The sequence below is a fragment of the Protopterus annectens genome, chromosome 6.part0 (assembly GCF_019279795.1).
Source record: "Protopterus annectens isolate FY-2018-M chromosome 6.part0, PAN1.0, whole genome shotgun sequence".
Lineage (NCBI taxonomy): Eukaryota > Metazoa > Chordata > Ceratodontiformes > Protopteridae > Protopterus > Protopterus annectens.
In genome coordinates, this window is record NC_056737.1 from 1,937,492,943 (window position 1) to 1,937,512,012 (window position 19,070).

General features: G+C 39.1%; 1 protein-coding gene across 4 annotated transcripts in view; it reads left to right on the forward strand.

Annotated features, from left to right (window-relative positions):
* NCKAP1 (NCK associated protein 1) overlaps positions 1–19,070 on the forward strand; it is a gene marked incomplete in the record, with an annotated part of 2,707,503 nt that overhangs the window by 2,064,393 nt on the left and 624,040 nt on the right. For all 4 annotated transcript variants that reach the window (XM_044075245.1, XM_044075246.1, XM_044075247.1 and 1 more), the window contains 1 exon segment: positions 17,859–17,941. In XM_044075245.1, coding sequence (XP_043931180.1) covers positions 17,859–17,941 — 83 coding nt within the window.

The following is a 19,070-nucleotide window of genomic DNA, read 5'->3' on the forward strand; positions in this document are numbered from 1 at the left end:
TTTGCATATATTTATCTATGTTATATGCAAGACATTCCTATGTTATATGTAAGACAATACTACATGACACCTGCTAGTATAACAAACAGCACCAAATGCTTTACTTCATATGAAAGATTCAATATGACATTCTAGTAGTGTAGAATAATTTACTGTAATAGCATGTAAGGGTTTAAACTCTTAACTAACTATAACCATCCAGCACAACTCAATCATCTTCTATATACACATTATTTTCTTCTTCTAATCAAAGAGTTTTAAGATGTGCTTGTTTTGTGATTTACTTCCTTGCCTAATGATATTGCAATTACATATTATTTAAAGGGTGTCATACACAATCACAAAGTGGTTCCAATGAAAATTACAACCTTTATATATTACTTGTATGCATATTTGAGACTACTGTCTCGTGAACGGAGCAGGAAAAGTAGTGAAGATTTTTCTTATCTTTCAAAGTATCGCTCGTGAAAATATTTTTCTACTGTGTAGCTACAACACAGTTCAAGCATCTTCAATAGACACAACATTATCCCCCCCTCCAGTAAGGAAGCTTTGTATATATACGTTAAAAACACAATAAGAGTCCATGAGGTGTACCGGGATGCTACAACATCATAATCCATACAACCAGACATGTGCGCACACCCAAGCTGTCTTTCTATCTCAGTAAAGCAAATCATTATGACAGCATTAATGGATTAAGTACTTTAACTACACAACTCATTCAACATAAATATATCATTTTTCAAAGAATGCATTTGTCCCGCTCACCTCCCTGCCCCGGTTGGAAAACTTAGATTAGACATATATGAATGGTGCATTCAAAGATTTTACAACAAATTGCTAGTATAGTTAAATATATGGTGAGATGGTTATATCTGCTTGAACCAGATATCCATTTGCATATATCTTGAACATATTGCTATATACATTTTGTTTGTTGATGACTAAATCAGAGACGTAGAGAAAGAAAAACATTGTTATCAACTTTCAAATATGTTAGGATAGACCTAAATGATAATGTTAATTTACCCAGTTTATATTTATTCTAAATTTTAAGTGAGATAAAATAAATAGAAACTGTACCTGATATATTACTGTGATTAATGACTGGAAGATTTCTTGTTAGATTTTGTGAGATTGTTTAAAGTTTTGTGGTACATGTAACATATAAGTTATTTGTCATTTAGTTTTTTTTTTCTTCTGTTCAACAGTCTTCCAGTTGTTTACTTCTGCATTTCTTTTTGGTATATTATTTGTCCAATCCATTGATTCTTCCTGTGTTAAAATGTTGTTTGTAGTGAGATATTTTATTGCTGAACGCACTGTTTCAAATATTTTTATTCCCACTGGAAGGAATATATGAAGTCTTGCTGGAAACAAAAGATGGGTCTTCAGTGGTTTCTTTTTCAAGATTTTTATTATTGGCATGAATTCTTTTCATTTGAAAACCACTTTTGTAGACTAATCATTGTCAGATCTAATTAACGCATCATTATATTTAATGGGTGAGTTAGTCCAAGCATTTTTGAGGATGAGTTCCTTGTCTTGCGTGGAGAAAAGTTTAACAATTATTGATCTTGGTTTGTTTTTGATTAAAGATGCATTTCCTGAAGTTGACAATGACCTGTGTGCACGTTTTATTCCAAAAGAAAGGGCTTCCAGTAATTTTAATACATTTGGGATCCAGGTAGTAAGAAAGTTTATTATATTATCCCCTTCTGCTTTTTCTGGCAGACCATATATTCGGATATGATTTCTTCTCTTTCTGTTTTCCATATCATCTATTTTCTCCAGAAGATGTGTATTTTGTTGCAGTAAAAATTCATTTTGTTGTTGTTCTTGCTGGAGTCTGAAATCAATGTCATTTAAGGACTGTTCTATGACAGAAATTTGACCTTTCTGTTGTGTGAACATTTCCTGAAGCTGTTCAAGTTGTGGGTTCATTTTTCTTTAAAAAAGTCCAATTTATTATCCATCTTATCTATTTTAGTTGTCAACTCCTGAATATTTAAAATAAGTGAATGTAAATCCTTTTTGAATGTTGGGCCCTGAGGTAGATTTCTGAGATGGCTCATTCTGAGTAGCTGATGCTGCTGTTGATTTTCTAGTAATTAATTTGACAGGAATTTTCCAATGAAAGTTGATGAAAATTGTTCTGATGATGTCTCTGGGTATTAGAAGTGGTTAGTAGCGAAGATATCTTCTTATTGTTGTTTTTTTCTCAAAATTCCTGTCGGAAATATTATTGAGGAAAGAGAGCTGTGAGAAAGTGCTGTTACCAGGTCGCCATCTTGGCCACGCCCCCCAAGTTGCACTTTTCGATGACAGAATTTGTAAAGGTTGCAGTGCCACCATGGGTTTAAGGAGTTGGGCGGGCAAAAATACAAGCAGATAACTGCATCATTTTCAGCATTTAACTCTTGCCAGCCAGGCTGGACTGGTCAGCTGTTGCTGCTGTGAAGAACAGGTGGGTCATTTAGATATTCGTATAGGAAGCTTGATGGCCATTTTGCAAATGTGAGCCCAAAAAAAGGGGGGGGCTGGTATTCGCTCTTTTTTCCTTTTCAAGGAGGACAGAGTCCTGTGGGATTGGGCCATTAGTTGACAGCTGTTCCTTGTCACTGAACCCATTCCAGATGTGCTCAGTGTCCTCAACAGGGCATGCTTATTAGATTGTGAATGAAGAATATATCATGACATGTCGAAGCAGATCTTTGAAGACTAGGACATTTGCAAGCTAAGTATCTTCACAAATTCCTTCATTACAAATTTTTGCAATTGTCCTCATGACATCCAAGTTCTGGATTGCACTGCTGGAGTGCATTGCTCCATTCTTGGGGTAGAGTCTTTGCCTCTGCTTTCCCACCAACCCAGTTCATTCAGTGGGTCCTTTTAAGTTGCAGTAGGAGAGAGGTATAACACTTCTAATGAACTCATTAGATTTGTTTTGTCTTTTTTCAGTCTCTAACTCATTGGTATCTATCCATTTTCTGTTGTGTGAGATCTGTTTGTACAGTATATGGGATGCATGATGCACCATAACTTGGTGATGCAGAAGGTGCATGTTTAGTTGTTGAGGATGGGACATTAGCAAGATAATGGTGTGCCTCATTAACTTTTCTTAGTTCTGGCTGCAGTAAAGCTTGTCATTATGTCAGTTTGCCCACTGACGTGGAAGAGGTTGACTGTGTGGGTGGAGGATGGAGGGGGGGATTAAACCATAAATGTCTGTAAGATCTCAAATCCTGGACTTGTGTGCTTTTTGTCCATGTCTTGACTTTGGACCGTTAAGGTTCATCTTTTTTATCCTTGTGCTGTTTTAATGTTTCATGATCTGAGTGACAGACCTGCCCATTGATATCCCCCCAACCATGAGTCCTCAGTTTCATCCTGGAAAAACTGTCATTTCCTACTTTTAAAACTATCTTCCTGTGAAATGAACTTTTGTTTTGGAAAGTTCTCTTTCTGCTGGCTGCTACTTCAGATAGAAATATCTGATTTACGGGCTGCTTGGACAGAAGAATCCTTCACCTTGGTTGTTAGGCTTGAGGACATCAGATTTAATGAGGTACCTTTGCAGCCTCAAAATCCCCTCTAGAGGCCACCATATCCTTGAATGTAGGCACATCCTCCTGAGTTGAATCCATCCTTTTGTCATTTGATGTCCTGACTAAGAACACTGTTGCAGTATACCTGACGTGGGTTGTCACCGCTGACATTTGACCAGGGTACCAAAGCTTCCCAAGGTTGTATGTCTGACACACAACCTCAGCTGGTATGCATTGATGTATATAGACAGACATAAAAGTGTGGGTCCTCAGACTGTCTCGCTGCCAGCCTGAACACAGGTTGTACATCTGTTGGACTGATTCCTCTTTGGTCATTGGTACCATTGCCTTGATCTTTTATATGGATAAGTGCCCCATTAGGGAACCTTCCTTTTCACTTGTGCTATTTTGTTGATAATTGTTGTATGTCAGCCAAGTGGGGTAAGTGCAAGTGCAGTTGGCAGATTCCATACAAGGACTTGAATGCCCAGTGTCTTTTTTTGCCTGGACCTGGAACACTATCACAAATCATCCGTAGTCAGTCATTTCCAAAACCTGTAGGTTAGGCTTTCCACACTCATCACGTTTCAAGAGACCCAGCATCGTAAAACGCTTGTTTCAGTCCAAGATGGCTTACTCCACATCCTTGGATGTCCCTCTGCTGTTGAAGAAAAAAGTAAAGAGTTCTCAAATGGATCCACAGCCAAACATTTCTTATTCTGATGCACCCACTGTGGTTCTAGAACCCATGGCGCATCAGGTTACCTCTCAGTTGCCTGCTACCAAGACCCTCTTGGAGGCTGGTATGGCTACTAAGGCCTTGCAGACTCCTGATATGCCCAGTGAATTGTATGTTGTCATTTCTGAGGGAACACATGAAGTCCCTCAAATTTTAGTTAGGGAAGAGATCCCAAGCTCTCTAATAGAAGTCAGACAGGGTTCCAAACCTTAATGTGCCATCTTGGTGAATGTCGTACCTAAAAAGAAAAAAGCAGAAAACTGTCAGCAGCAGGTAGGGAACAGGAGTGGATTGACTTCTCACAGGGGTTGCTCAAAGCCATTATGCCTTTGAAGTCCTCCCTCCTTTGGGTTTCTTCAGTTACAGGCTACTCCTCAAAAACCTTCTCTTGTTTCTTCTTCTGAAGAGTAGAGCTTAGACTCTGACCATTCTCTTGGCTATTCCTTTCAGCTGCATTCCCCAGGACAAATCTCTTCCAGTGAAGAGAGCTTCCTCTCACTGGATTCCCTTATTGAGGAAGCTTCTCTTAGGGAGACTGTAGAGAACGTGATGAAACACTGTGAATTGAAGTCCGTACAGCTCTCTGATTTTCAGAAGAGGTATTAATGCCTGCTGGAGACTGCTACCTTTCCCTTTCTCCAGTCCCTCCAGTCCTTGAGGCCTTCCCAGGCACCATTCAGTCTACAACTTCTGCACCTGATTCTCAACCACCAGCTCCTAAAAGACCAGATAGGCTTTACAAAAGTACCTGATGACCTAAAATATTTATACAAGAATCCAGTTGTAGACCCCACTGAAGTGTCTGTCTCTTCAGATAAACTCTCTAAGCTTCCGCCCAGTACTAATACATTACCTACAGATAGATAGTAGGTATATGGATAGATGGAGAAAAGAAGGTTTACGTTTCTGCTACCCTAGTTTTCAGGGCAGTTGCCTACCTGACTCAAAATACACAGTACTTGATTTTTGTCCTCCATTCCTTAAACAAAGTTATACTAGACCCTCCTACAGCAGAGTCTAAGCATCAAATGCAGAACTTACTCTGCCAGTTAGTCAGACAGAGCATTTAGTGCAGTTACCGTGCTGTAGATGCATCTTTTAAGAGAGCTACCACTGGATCTGTTACTCACAGATATGCATGGCTTCACAGTCAGCCTGTCCCTGAGGATTTCAGTTAAAAATATTTAGAGACTCCTTTGGACAAAGACTTACTGTTTGGTCCTCAGGCCACCAGCCTGTTGAGAACTCTCCAAGGCCAAGTTAAGATCATGAAAGAGACTGCAAGGAGATTTTATTCTCCTCAGTTCCTACTTCATAGGAAGTTACTAGGCTAATGGCCCTAGGGCCCTTGCAAGCCTAGCCAAGTTCTAACCTTATTTCCATGATCAGCACCTAGATACCGTAGGAACTACCCATATAAATCTACCTCCTTCATTAGAAGGGATCCTATAACAGGTCAGGAACAAAGAAAACGTCCTAGAAATATGTGCTCTGAAAAATTCCATAGGGAAGGCCCCTCTTTGGATGCAAATTTCTCTGACTACCTGTGCAGCATCCTTCTCTCTGCCAATCAGTCCCTTTACTCCCCTATCCCAAACACTGTCACTCTTCCTGGCCAGGAAGGAACCACATTCAAGTGGGTCCTCTTTTTCGTCAGTGGTGGTTATGCCATGTCTTAGGAAGATATTCCCCTTCTGAAAGACATGTCACAAACTCCTCAAAACCAAATATCCCTTTTGGCCCTCATTGTTAAAGACCTCTTGAATCAGGGCTTCTTTGAGCAAATCCCAAAGGACTTTATGGGAAAAGTTTTACTTCAGGATTTTTCTAGTCCCAAAGAAAGAAGAGCAGTGGAGACCCATCTTTCCTAAACACACTTGAAGGTACTGTCTTTCAAAGTGTTTTCTCTCCATGCTCTTCTGCCTTTTAGCCTTCCCTAGGCTTTTTTAGTGTCACTTGATCTGAAGTGTGCCTACTCGTGTATACCCATTTGTCCTTCATGCAGGAGATTCCTCAGGTTTTCCTCTGGCTCCTCTCATTTTCAATGTACTGCTCTGCCTGTTGGTCTCTCCACAGCTCCAAGAGTGGTCACAAAGTGTCTAGCTTCAGTAGTAGCTTCCCTTTGCACCTAGTGAATCTAGATTTTCCCCTACCATCCTAATAATACAGGCCTTCTCTCCAGAAATTCTCCTTCAGCATCTACACTTCAGTCGAAGTGTGTATTTTAGTTATTTCAGCATGTTTATCATGGGATTCCCCCCTCTTTATCCTTGTTACACTTAAAGCAGTTCCTCAGGGAGGTCTTAGATGAAAAAAAACATTTAGAGAGATTACTCCAAGTCAGTTATGTTTTAGTGAGAGATGCCTTACCCACCTTGGAGCCAGCTGCCTCCATATACCTCTCAGTTGTAATTTCAGCTAACAGTACAATATCTCTCAATTGCCTGCTTCGCAGGCTGTTTCATACTAAAGTTAACACAAGCTTTACTAAGACCATGCCTTTGAAGAACTTAAGGCTGCAATGCAGTTATTGTTATCTGGGCTGACACTCCTGATAGAAAAATCACCCTATAGCAATTTTTACTGCACAGTGCCAACCAGTAGTTTCATAGTAGTAAACTTCAAACCAGCAGTAAACTGAACACCATGTGAAAATAGTACACAAAATATGAAACTGTGGAAAATTTACGTCATGTTATGGTATCAGAGTAGGTTTATTTGACTCCCTGTGCACAGAGAAGAAAGGTAAAACAGATGAAGCTTTACTTATGGAGGAAGTGCTCAGCCAAACTGATAACTTTTGGAACTACAGGAGAAATATCTGAATGCTGTTTGTTTGAATGCCTACACCAGACATTAGACAGAATTACACCATTTCATTTAACAAACGGGAACTCTGTTAAAAATTCCCAAGTTACTAAAAAGATGAGCATTACAAGTCTTTTCAATAAAACTACTGTATAAATTGATGAGCCTGATGTGAATATTTCAGTACCAATGCCCGAGTATCAAACACAGAATCTTTGGACAGTCGGTGGTAGTACATTTCAAACATGAGAGAGAACTTAAGCACAGTATTAGGTGCTGTGGAAGCCGGTATGGGTTAAGTATCATATATCAAGATTTAATTTAATTTTATTTTTTTGGTTCCCCTTCTTCCTTCTTTCTGGTTTACTCCAGTGACACACTCCATTGCCAAGTTTACCAACCTCTGCTAAAGCCCTCAGTCTCCAGACTGCCTTTATTCTAAGGCTGAGGTTAGTGTGGAACTTCAGTGCATCATGGGGGGCAAGCTATTGACCGTTTCCACCAGGTATTTTATTTACAACTAACCCCTTAGTTTCCTCCTCCCCTGTGTTTTTACCTGTTTCACTTCTGAGGGTTATTCCGCTTTTCCTCATGGAATGCCTAGATGAATGCCCCCTCTGGGATGTGCACACCAGTCTCTCCCTGCTATCTGTCAGGTCAGTTGGGCTGTAGATAAGATTTTATCCTTCTGACTCGGAACTGGCGTGTATTGAGGTTTTATAAATGTTTACTTTAAAACGTACAAGAAAAACAGGTTACAGTTTCAAGGATGCTATCATTTTTATGTGGCTTTAGAAATGATAGGCATGTAATTTCTTTAACACTGATCCTTTCAGCCACATCTTTCTAAAACGACTGATGGGTCTTCATGAAACTTTTCTGATCCAAGTTGGCAAAACTAGTGTGCCAGCCTTGAGCACTTTAATTTTACTCCTATAATGCACCTGTGCATGAAACTGCATCAGATCAAGTTTGTTGCCAAAAGGATATAAAATAATTTTAATGATAAGACCACTGGAAAAGAAGTCATACTGTCCTTCAGGTCCCTCAGATGGCAGTTAGGAAGGGGAAGGTGGGGGATGTCCTATCTGTTGGATGAAGAGGAAGGGGAAGGTGGGGGATGTCCTATCTGTTGGATGAAGATGAAAGGATTCAGTGTTATGCTAAGTGCGTAACGATTGTTTCCTATTCATCCTGTCCATCCAGTGTGACTGATGGGTCAGAATCCCCAGCTACTAGAATGTCTGGGTGGCATTATGACAGGAGATCCTTGTGGATGGTGGCTGCAAATGAAGCCCGAGACCTAGAGGTAACATCAGTTTGTATTGCTTTTACACAGGTGTACAACGTAGACCAAGTTGCTGCAGCACATATTTCATCAGTTGAGTTCTTCAAGAAGGCTGTAGAAGTGGTAGTCAACCTTGTAGAATGAGCTTTGGGTCTGCTTGGTAAGGGTCGGTTATTTGAACAATTGATGAATGAAATATAAGTAAACCACTTGGACAATGTGACTTTGGATACTTTAGTACAAAGTTTGCTTGCTGCAAAGGACACACACACACACACACACACACACAACTAATGTCTTTTTGAGATGTTTTAGTTCTCCGAAGATACATTATCAGTTGTCTGTGTGTATTCCCCCTTTGTTGGGAAAGGTTTGGGAAAAAATACTAGCAGATGAGTAGTTTGGTCCAAATTTTGTTTTCAGATCTCACCTTGTAGACAAAGGAGAGATTTGTATTTAGTAAAACTATCTCCTTATGGAAAACTAAATAAAGAAGGACTGAAGACTGGGCCTGTAACTCTTGTTACTCTTTTGAATGAAGTTATTGCAGGCACAAGCAAGGAGTTTTGAAGAAGTGAAAGATGCTGGTTCTAAGGGGTGTTAGGTTAAATGCTCCAGAACAAAATTAAGGTGTCACAGAGGCACTGGTTCTCTGACTGGAGAATAAAGAAGGATTCCTTTAAGAAAGGCATTACTAAGTCTGTGAGAAAAGCTAATCGATGGAAGTCACATCTGGCATGACAGGTAGAGATTGCAGCTAGCTGTAACTTAATGGTGAAGTAACAGAGCCCAAATTGAGCATGTTGGCAAGGAAACATAGAATATCTGGAACAGAAGCTTTAGGAGGATCAGTATGCTGGAAGAATTGTCCAAAGTAGAAAGAAAAGTTTTCATTTGCTTTGATAAACCTTACGCACAGATTCTTTACTGAGACATGGGATAAAATTAATTTTATGAGACAAGGACAGGTCATTGGCCATCATGGGAATTGAAGAAATCTGGTAGTTAATTTCAAGTTGCTTAAATCTCTGTGAGGCAACTTAGATGGGTGTGAGGGTAGATCATTCTTGTGATTCAGGAGCCAGAAAAGCTCCCTGATATGAGATTCTAGCAGGGGAAGCTAAAATTTCATGTGCCAGTAAGGATCAGTGAGGATTACAGCAGCTGTACATCCTCCGGTATCAGGTATGGAGGGATCAAGGGGAGGCAAACAAGTCACAGCAAGGATTGCCGCAGTGGTTGAATATCTGTTGTGCTGTGGGCAAATTGAGAAACCCAACCATAAGGCATCAAGATAGACTTGCTGAGCCTGTCAACAACACATCTGTCCGTCCCCCCCAAGAAATGTACATACGTTAGAAAGCAATGCAGAGCAATCTCGCCTAGCCGTACTCTCATAGCTTTTCCAGTATAAGGGGAAGGACCCGGTTCCCCCTGCTTCTTTATATGGCAAACCACTGTCATATTGTCTGTTTGGATAGAAGTAATTCCCAGAGGCAAGACATCCTGTAATCCTGCAGCACAAAGAAGACTGCATCTCCAGTATATTGATGTGAAGGTTGGCCTCTTGTTGACCTTACATACCTTGAACCATCCTCCCCTGAGAGTAGACCCCTACCTGAAGAAAGAGGTGTTCATTGTTACCACTGCTGCTGAGGTGGCTAAACAAATCATCTTTCAGAGAGAATGAATGGGGAAGTTTGGCAACATCATAACTGTACCTTGCATAGATTAGTGATGGACTTCAGAACGGAACAAAGATCCAGTGTTTGAGACCACTGAGCTTTGAGTAACCATTGTAGTATTCTTATGTGAAATTGAGAGAACTGAACCATTAATATTGATAAGGCTGTTAATCCCAAAACTTGAAGAACTAAATGCTGCGGGTTGATCAGATTTCTTAAGTTTTGGACCCTGTCGCGAGAGCAGAGATACTGTGCAGGTTGTGGTCAAGTGACAGCCAGTGAATTGAATTGCCTGAGTTAGTTGTAGAATGGAGTTTTGTAGTCTATAGATAATCACAAACTGAAATGGTTTCCTGCCTGTACGGCAACTGCACGGCTCAAAACAAAATCCAAAACACAAAACTCAGCCAGCAGATGATGGCAAGCTGTACTAATTTATTAGCTTGTTTAAAGCACAACAAACAGACCGGTTTCGGTTCAGTTAAATATTAGCTTCCTTCAGTGTTAAAATGAAACATGTAGTGCCTTATATAATGAACATATAAATTAGTACTGAGGTAAGATTGGTTCCTTACAAATGTTCATTCGATCCAGGTGCAAATAATGCCCCTAACTTGATTATCCATTTATTTTCCTTTGAATCCAAAAGGCTATGCCATCCAGCTTTGTTAGCCCTATTTCCCATGATTTTGTCAATTACTGTAAACTAAATGTAGCATTAGGATGTTTAGTGGTATGCTTATATAATGCATTACTGGGTTTTTTGTTTCTTATCCCACTGAAGTGTTCTGAGATCCGGATCCTGAGGGGTCTGGAAGTCTGTCCAACATAGAAGGCATGACAACTACAGGTTGCTTAATAAATAAGCCACTCTGACCCACAATTCGCAAAAAAATGGAATTTGGAAAACATTACCCATATTGCTACTGGAAAAATCCTTAGTTTTATTCATAGCCTTACAAGTGGGTACAGTGGCCACAAGGTGCACATCCTGTTAGTAAGTCCCCAACTATAGTCTGTTGTCCAGAAACCCCCGAAGAGTGGTTGATATGTTTGTAGTGGCTCAACTGGGACCAAATGTTTCTCCCTCTGCGGAATGAGAACGAACACCTGTCCCCCAGAATGGTAGAGAAATAGTCATCTGCTCTTAATATGTTCCAGTGTCTCTGAACAATATTAAATAAAGTCTCCGTATTCCTACCATAAGTTGTCACAAGACGGATGACAGATTGTTGGTTGGTCCCTTGTTCTTTATATTGTAATGTGTCATTTTTGTCTAATAGAGAGACCGCATTGCTAGCACTCAAGACGTAACACATTGGATAATCTCTGTCCCTAAATCTGTCGATAAAGTCATCCCTGTAATGAGCATAACTATCCGGCTTGGAGCAAGTACGTTTCATTCTAAGAAATTGGGACTTACGTATATTTTTGCAGATGTGTGGTGGATGAAAGCTGGAGGCTTGGAGAAGGGAATAGTATTGGAGGTATTTCCTATATACCTGTGTTTCTAAGGTGTGATCTGCATTCCTAGTAATCAATACATCAAAAAAAAATGATCCTATAGGAATGATAACTAGCAGTAAATTGAATACCGCACTTGTTTTCATTAAGGTAACTTATAAATTCCTTCAGATAACTCTCATCCAATCTCCATACCATCCAGCAATCATCCAAGAACCACCTCAAGATGTCAATTTCATTTAGGTAAATGTTATGGGAACTATCATAAATAATAAGCTCCTTGACATATGCCATGAATAAATCTGCGTAAATGGGGACGAAAGAAGCCCCCATAGCAGTTCCCTTAGTTTGCCAGAAGCATTGATCACGATAGAAAAATACTTTCTTAGTATGTGTTTAGCAAGCCTGATAATCAAAGTATTTATACCTGGGGGGTAAAGACCTGACCTATTCAACAAATACTCCAGGGTGTCCAAGCCCGCCCAGTGCAGTATATTTGTATATAGGGCCGACACATCTAGGGTACAAAGTAGCCAGCCAGGGTCCAGTTGTGTATCAGCTATAATCTGGAGAAACTCAGTGGTATCACGAAGTCTGGAACGTACCCACTTAAGCAGAGGTTGTAGATTCAAAGTTAAATATTGCGATAGGGGTTTAGTAATGGAACTCCTACCCGAGACAATAAGTCTACCCGGTGGGTGATGCAGATCTTTGTGTATCTTAGGGATGAAGTAATTGTATTGATTTGTTGGATCCGGGACCATTAGTTGTTGTAAATCATAATCCGAGATGATACCCTCCTCCCTAGCTAGGTTCAAAAACTGATCAATTTCCTTCTTGAATTTCTGAGAATGGTCAAGGGGCATGTTCATTTAGTAGCGCCCATCACCCAATTGTCTCATGGCCTCATCGTTATACTGTTTCCAGTTCATGACCACCACTGCTCTCCCCTTATCTGCAGATAAAATGACCAAGTCCTTATTGTCAACCAATTCACGTAGAGCTGCTTGTTCAGTCTTTGAGAGATTATTAGCTTTCATACATATTCTCTAGCGCTATAATATAAATATTTCAAAACTGCAGTCTGGAACATAAGAACATTGGTATGAATGGGGGATGTAGACTTAGATGTATGATAACGAAACCTGTCCTCATATGTCTGGTTATCAGAATCCTTATAAAACATTCTTAAGTTCAATAATCTGCAAAAGGCAGTAACATCTTGAGCTAGCCAGTCTTCAGAAACAAACAAAAAAAAGAGGAATAAAATGTAATCTCTTAAGTATCTTTATTTGTATATCAGACAATGGTACATTTGAAATATTCAGGACATTATTCTGAGTTGTATTTCTGAGTAATTAATTCCAGTAGGACATCCATGCTTCCTATTTCTGTTGTGTTCCCCCCCCCCCAACCTGCCGTCATCTAAAGGGGTCTGTTTTTTCGATAAAGGTGAGTCCTTGGGGTGCTGTATATCGAGGTCAGTTACAGATGATGATTCGTCCCCTGAGGTCTCATAATTAGAACTAGAGTTTGGTGCTCTTTTCAAAATTGACCTGGGTGTCTTCCATTTGCCTGCTTTTCTAGTTGGCTCATTGAACCTGACTTGTTTATTATTACTGGAGAATTTAATCCCCTTATCGTAATCTGCCAGGTCCCTTTGAAATTTCCTAATCTTTTTGGACTTCAAATATTGTTCAAGATTGGCCAAATCCTTGCTTAATTTCTGGAGACAAGCTTGAAACACTGGTAACCCCTCAAATTTTTTGGTAGTTTCACAAAACCCGGTGATTTCCACCATGTCAGATTCAATAACCCTTTCATAATATGCTAATAATACTTTAACAAAACTCATGGATGCCTGTTGTTGTGCTACCGCCCATTACTCTGTAAATTCACCATCATTTCTGGCCACCAAAGGTTGAAGGCGAACCCTCAAACCCCGAGGGGCCATGTTTTTGGCTAGATATGCCTTAAATAGTTTGGCATGCCAAACGTTAGTTCTTAAAGATCTCATATATTTAGTTAGATTTTGAAAATGAGCCTCAAAGGTAGCTTCTAGTGTGGTGAGAAGAGACTCCTGGGATGTTTGGGCATCTGAGCCCAAACCAAAAATACCCAAATCATCCTTATCGGCTGACAAGCTCTTAAAATCTTTTGTTAGTTCCATACCTATGTTTGCAAATAGTATAACCAAAAAATGAAATCTGTGACTTCTAGTGTGGTATAGCCTGACAAAACCCCCTAAAAAGGAGGAAAACACTGTATTAGACCAAAAGCAGTGTGTCTAGGTATAGCCCAATTAAAAATTGCCCCAAAAGTTGTTCCGCAAAGTTAACAAATGGCCAAAAAAACAATTATGTCAACCATTTAAACCAAGCTAGTAATACCAGTTTGAAAGTGACAATTTCTACAACCAGTTGTGTGAGAAGGGGACAATAATAGCACTTGCTCACCCTTGCCCAGCACTCATACTATTGTTAGAGTCCAAATGTTGTGAGGAATGCTATCTCCCCTTCCCACCAAGACACATAGTCAAAAGAGAACCAAAACTTAAGAATCTGATTGTACTGTTGTTAATCCTTTGAACGGACACCCATTCGTAAATAAAAGGACAATAGTAGCCCTTGCTCCCCTTTCGGCTCACAATTACTCAAATCAAAATATTGCCACTGTATCTAGAGCAATGCTACGTTCCCTTGGTTCCTAAAACAATGGTTCCCTGTAAGCCAGTACAAAAAATCTGGTTGGGGTGGTGTCAATCAGTAGATCGGACTCACCCCCAGAGCACACCGCTTACTGTCCAAACCATAATGTTTCAGGCCAAAAAAAATACAGGAATTCCCAGATCACTTGTAAATGAAATATATAAAGTGATATAACCTAATAATCTAGAAGAATTACTAAATGCAAACATGAACCAACTCAATATATTCCCATAAGTCAGATAAGCCCCCCTATATCGGAGTTAAGTTCAGGAAGTTTCCTAAACCGTAAGGCCCCACTTTCAAGGCAGAAATCCCGTATATTGTTCATATATCCACTGTCCCCTGTGTATGCTCAAAATGATTACCAAACTAAGGTCTAATGTATGCAAGTAATCATTGGGAAGCTCTGATATTATTTGGACAAAACTAAAGCCATTCATAAATCTGAGCAGCTTTTTGTTTCCTTTCATCCCAAGTCTTTCGGTTTGGCTGTTTCTTCTTGGATATCTAAAACCAATTTCCTTTTGTTACGCCTTTCATGGGAAAAAGCTTCCTTCTGTTAATGCTCATTCTGCCACAGCTGTGGCTTTTTCTGGTGCTTTTTCAGGAGCTTGGATAGATATTCTGTTCTTGAGGCAGCTACTTAGACTTCTGTGCATACCTTTAGCAAGCACTGTAAGTTGGATGTTGTTTCTAGGGCTAGAGTTGGTTTTGCCAGGGCTATCCTACATGGTTTTCTTGATGGCCCTGCTTGGTCCCTCCTCCTCCAACTTTCTTCCTGAGCTTTTGTACTCTTCCCTATTGTAAAGAGTATTACAACAGTGATATAGAAGAACATATTACAGTTGTGTAAAAATCTTACAATAACAATAGATGTTCTTGTCTTCACTGTTGCAGTATTTGCTCCCTCCTACCCCTGTTCCTTTTGTCTTTCTGAATGTACTATGCATGATAGGATGTATGAACATCTTAATGATACCTAAAAAGGAAAGCTTACTAATGCCTTGAGCAAACATTCAAGTGAATACAGTGGGCATAATTTTAACTTTTTGGTAATACAACAGGTAACACTTGACCCTCAGGGGAATATTTTATCTGAGCATCTTGAGTTATGTGAGTTGAGATGGCAATTGTGTTTAAATGCTTTTGTATATCCTGGTCTTAATGATTTTACTAGTATTTCTTGTTATCTGAAACTCCAGCATTTTAAAGGTTAATTTTTTAATGAAGGTTTGATGGTCTTATTTTATTGGTTGGTTAATAATTGATAAGACTGTTTTAATTGTTTCAGCTTGTGTTTTTTAGGTCTGAAGAAGTCCAGTGATGTACACTAGGTATAAAACGCTTAACTAGTTGTATTGGTGTAATAAAAGGTCACTTTCTTTTATTTTACTTAAATCATATAATGAGACTGCTCCTCACTAGCCCCTGAAAAGGAGAGCTTGTATCTAGATGGTTTGCCAAGTTAAAAAAATAGTGAAACAAAGTATCCCTTCATACCTTTTGATGTACATTAACAGCTTATGCTTTAGCTCGGAAGGGTTCATGAGTTCAAGAAGATGGGTTATTTTCTCTCCTTTGCTGCAATCAAGAAAGGGTGTCCAAATGGATTGCTAACTGTATCACTTTTCTGTCATCTGGTGTCTAGTTATCCTTTTAGGTTCTTTTTTGTAAGTTTTATCACTGAGGACCAAGGCCACCTCCCTAGGTTTGTGATGACTTGCAATTACTGCTTGATATGTGTCCACTGTATGTGTGTGTGTGTGTGTGTGTGTGTGTGTGTGTGTGTGTGTGTGTGTATATATATATATATATACACACAGATGCACACATAAATGTATATATTTGTATTTATACACATGCACACACACATATATGTCTGTGTGTGTGTGCATATATATATATATATATATATATAATATATGTGTATATATATATATATATATGTGTGTGTATATATATATATATTTTTTTTTTTTGTCTGCATTTGTGTTTATGCGTGTGTGTATATATTTATATATATATATATATATATATATATATATATATATATATATATATATGTATATATACACACACACACACACATATATATATATACATGTATATGTAAGTAATACACACACACAGGCCAGGTGCCTCCTAAGGGCTCATTTTTTTTCCATCTTTTCCACTCCTGTCTTCCTAAAAGGTACTTTTATACTGCTTATGATTTTCCCAGCTGTTACCCACTGCATCAGTCCCTTGAAGAAAGACATAACAGGTATGTGAGCAGTCAGCATATCAGCTGATCATCAGGAGGACATTTTTGCTTTGGGAACTTTACCCTCCCACAGTCCCACTTAGCTCGGATGGCCCCTCAACATGCCTGATGGTTGGATGTTCTGCTAAGCTTGGAAATTTTATTTTCTTGTCTCTTTTTTTCTTTCCAGGTATGGTGGTTTCTTGCTCACCTGGAGAATGTGATGCTGGGTGTGCCTTCTTATGTCTAGTGCATGATATGACGTACCTGCAGGCTTGTTTTCCTCGAATGTGGGAGTCAGAGAATGCAAGACTTTGTATAGAGAATCCCCTCTGTAGAGAAAATCACAGTTGCTGTCCACTGCAGTACAACTTTTCTATCATCGACTGATTTTGTTGTGCTGAGTATTTTTAAGTTGCTGAATTATTTTCATGTTTTCTACTAATTACACATTAGTTCTAGTTGTTGTTGTCTTTTCGGCTTTTCCTGGTTAGGGGTTGCCACAGCGGAATTCCAGTCCGCTAATTATTGGCAGTAGATTTTTATGGTGCCGAGTTGCCAGCCCATTGCCCATTCGTGCATGTCTTTTGGAGGCCACTCGACCACGGGGAGGACATGGAGACTCCACAAAGAAGGGACTCCAGCCGAGAATCGAACAGGAGAACCTCTTGCTGTGAGGCAACAATGATGCCACTGTACCACCGTGGCTTACTTAATAACCATGATGTACGTTTCCTAAATAAAGTTATTTTGTGTATTTGTTCCACATTATGAGAACTCGTGTTCCACATTTTGGGGATGAAAGTAGAGAGTTATGATGCCAGTAAAGAAAGCAGTGTTATACATTAGTTCTAGTAACAATTTTAAAACTGCCAGGTTTTTGGTAGACGTTTTGGTAATATTTTTTTCATTTACTCAGTTTGCCTCCAGTGATGATTTAGAACCATTTGTCCATTGTGTTCTTATGCCTCCTTGATACTTAAGCAGTCAACTAAAAATATTGAAGGAATCCAAGTTCCCCATTTCAGAGCTGTTTTAGGTAGAGATGACCCTAACTGCTCTCCACTCACACACCTTTGACAGTTTAGACTTTTACATTACAGAGCAGTGGTAAGTCAGACAGTGGGACTCCGCGTACTTTTGTTGTAATCTTTATAGGTGGGTTGTGAGAAACAGTTATGATACAAACTCGTATTTTTCGGAGAATGTGTAATATTGGGGTGATTCATATTGGATTTAACAACTTGTGCTCCACTTGTTTAACTGCCTTTTCATTTTCTGTAATAATGGACACCTCTTATTGCACCAGTAGGACTGCTTTTAACTTGGTTTAGAGTTACTGATTTAGAATTTTTTCCTTTTCTTCTTTATAGCTGTTGATAGTGTTTTGAAGAGGATGACTATTATTGGTGTCATTCTGTCATTCCGCTCTCTAGCACAAGAGGCACTTCGAGATGTAAGTAATCCTACTATTTACGTTTTTGTCATACTATACCAATGTAAATGCATTTATGATTAAACTGTTTCTTAACAAGTTGTAGTCATGTTTGTAGTTTTATAAAGCTTTGTTGTGCATTTTCTGTTGGGGAACATGCCCTGTCTGACAAACTTTTTGATTAAATTCAGTGGATACATGTCTTCAAAAGCTAAAGCTGGTCTTTCAATTTTTTTTTTTTGCTACAGAAGATGGTACCATTCTGTTGACTGGAAACAGAACTGGAGTTTTCAAATAGTTGGCAAATAGTTTGCTTTTTTTTCTCTCCATTTTTTGTCTTTTTTACGAATGTTTCCCTTTTTCAGCCTGGCTCAAGTGGTAAGGCTACTGTGTGTTGTGTGTATCCTGTATAGTCCTTGTGCATGTTGCTGACTCGTGTATTTTGTAATGACTCTAGTGAACTGTCCTCCTGTGAATATCAACATATTATTATAAGGCTGACATGAAATTTCAGAAGCAATAGTTCTTGTCTTGATAGGTTATTAAACTAAAGACAAATAAGAAGCCCCTTTATCAGGAAGTTATCAATAGCATAAAACGTCCAAAACTCCCTCACATGATTGAGCTGTTTGGGTTATCATTTCTAGCTGCAGCTGTAGCTAGAGTGACTGGAACAGGCATTCCCTGGACTGAGACCATTGTTATTGATTTTATTTGAGGCCTTTGGTTCCACTGAAGAGTATATTACACCTTTAATGGCAATATTAAAGCCACTTTTCCTCTATTCAGGGAAAAGCCTGCTTTGAAGATTACTTTATTGTTCATTTTTAAGTGTTTTACCAAGAGCTTTTGATTAGACTGAGATTCCTTTGAGAGTCCCACTGGCTGGCTATTCATAATTTCAACCATAGCCGCGGCCTTATTTTCAGAATTTTCTTTGCTTAATGAGTATTCTGCATCTGCAAATGTGTAACATTTTTATTGATAAAAATAGTTTTATTGTGAGCAAACATTGTTTCGTGTAAAGTCTGTTGTTTTTTTTTTTAAACTAGGTATTAAAGAAAGTGAAACTAGAGAAGAGGTTAGGCTGCCTGTTTTCTGTGGCATTCTGGCCTTAGTGGAGTACTCCACAGTTTCACCTGAAATGTGT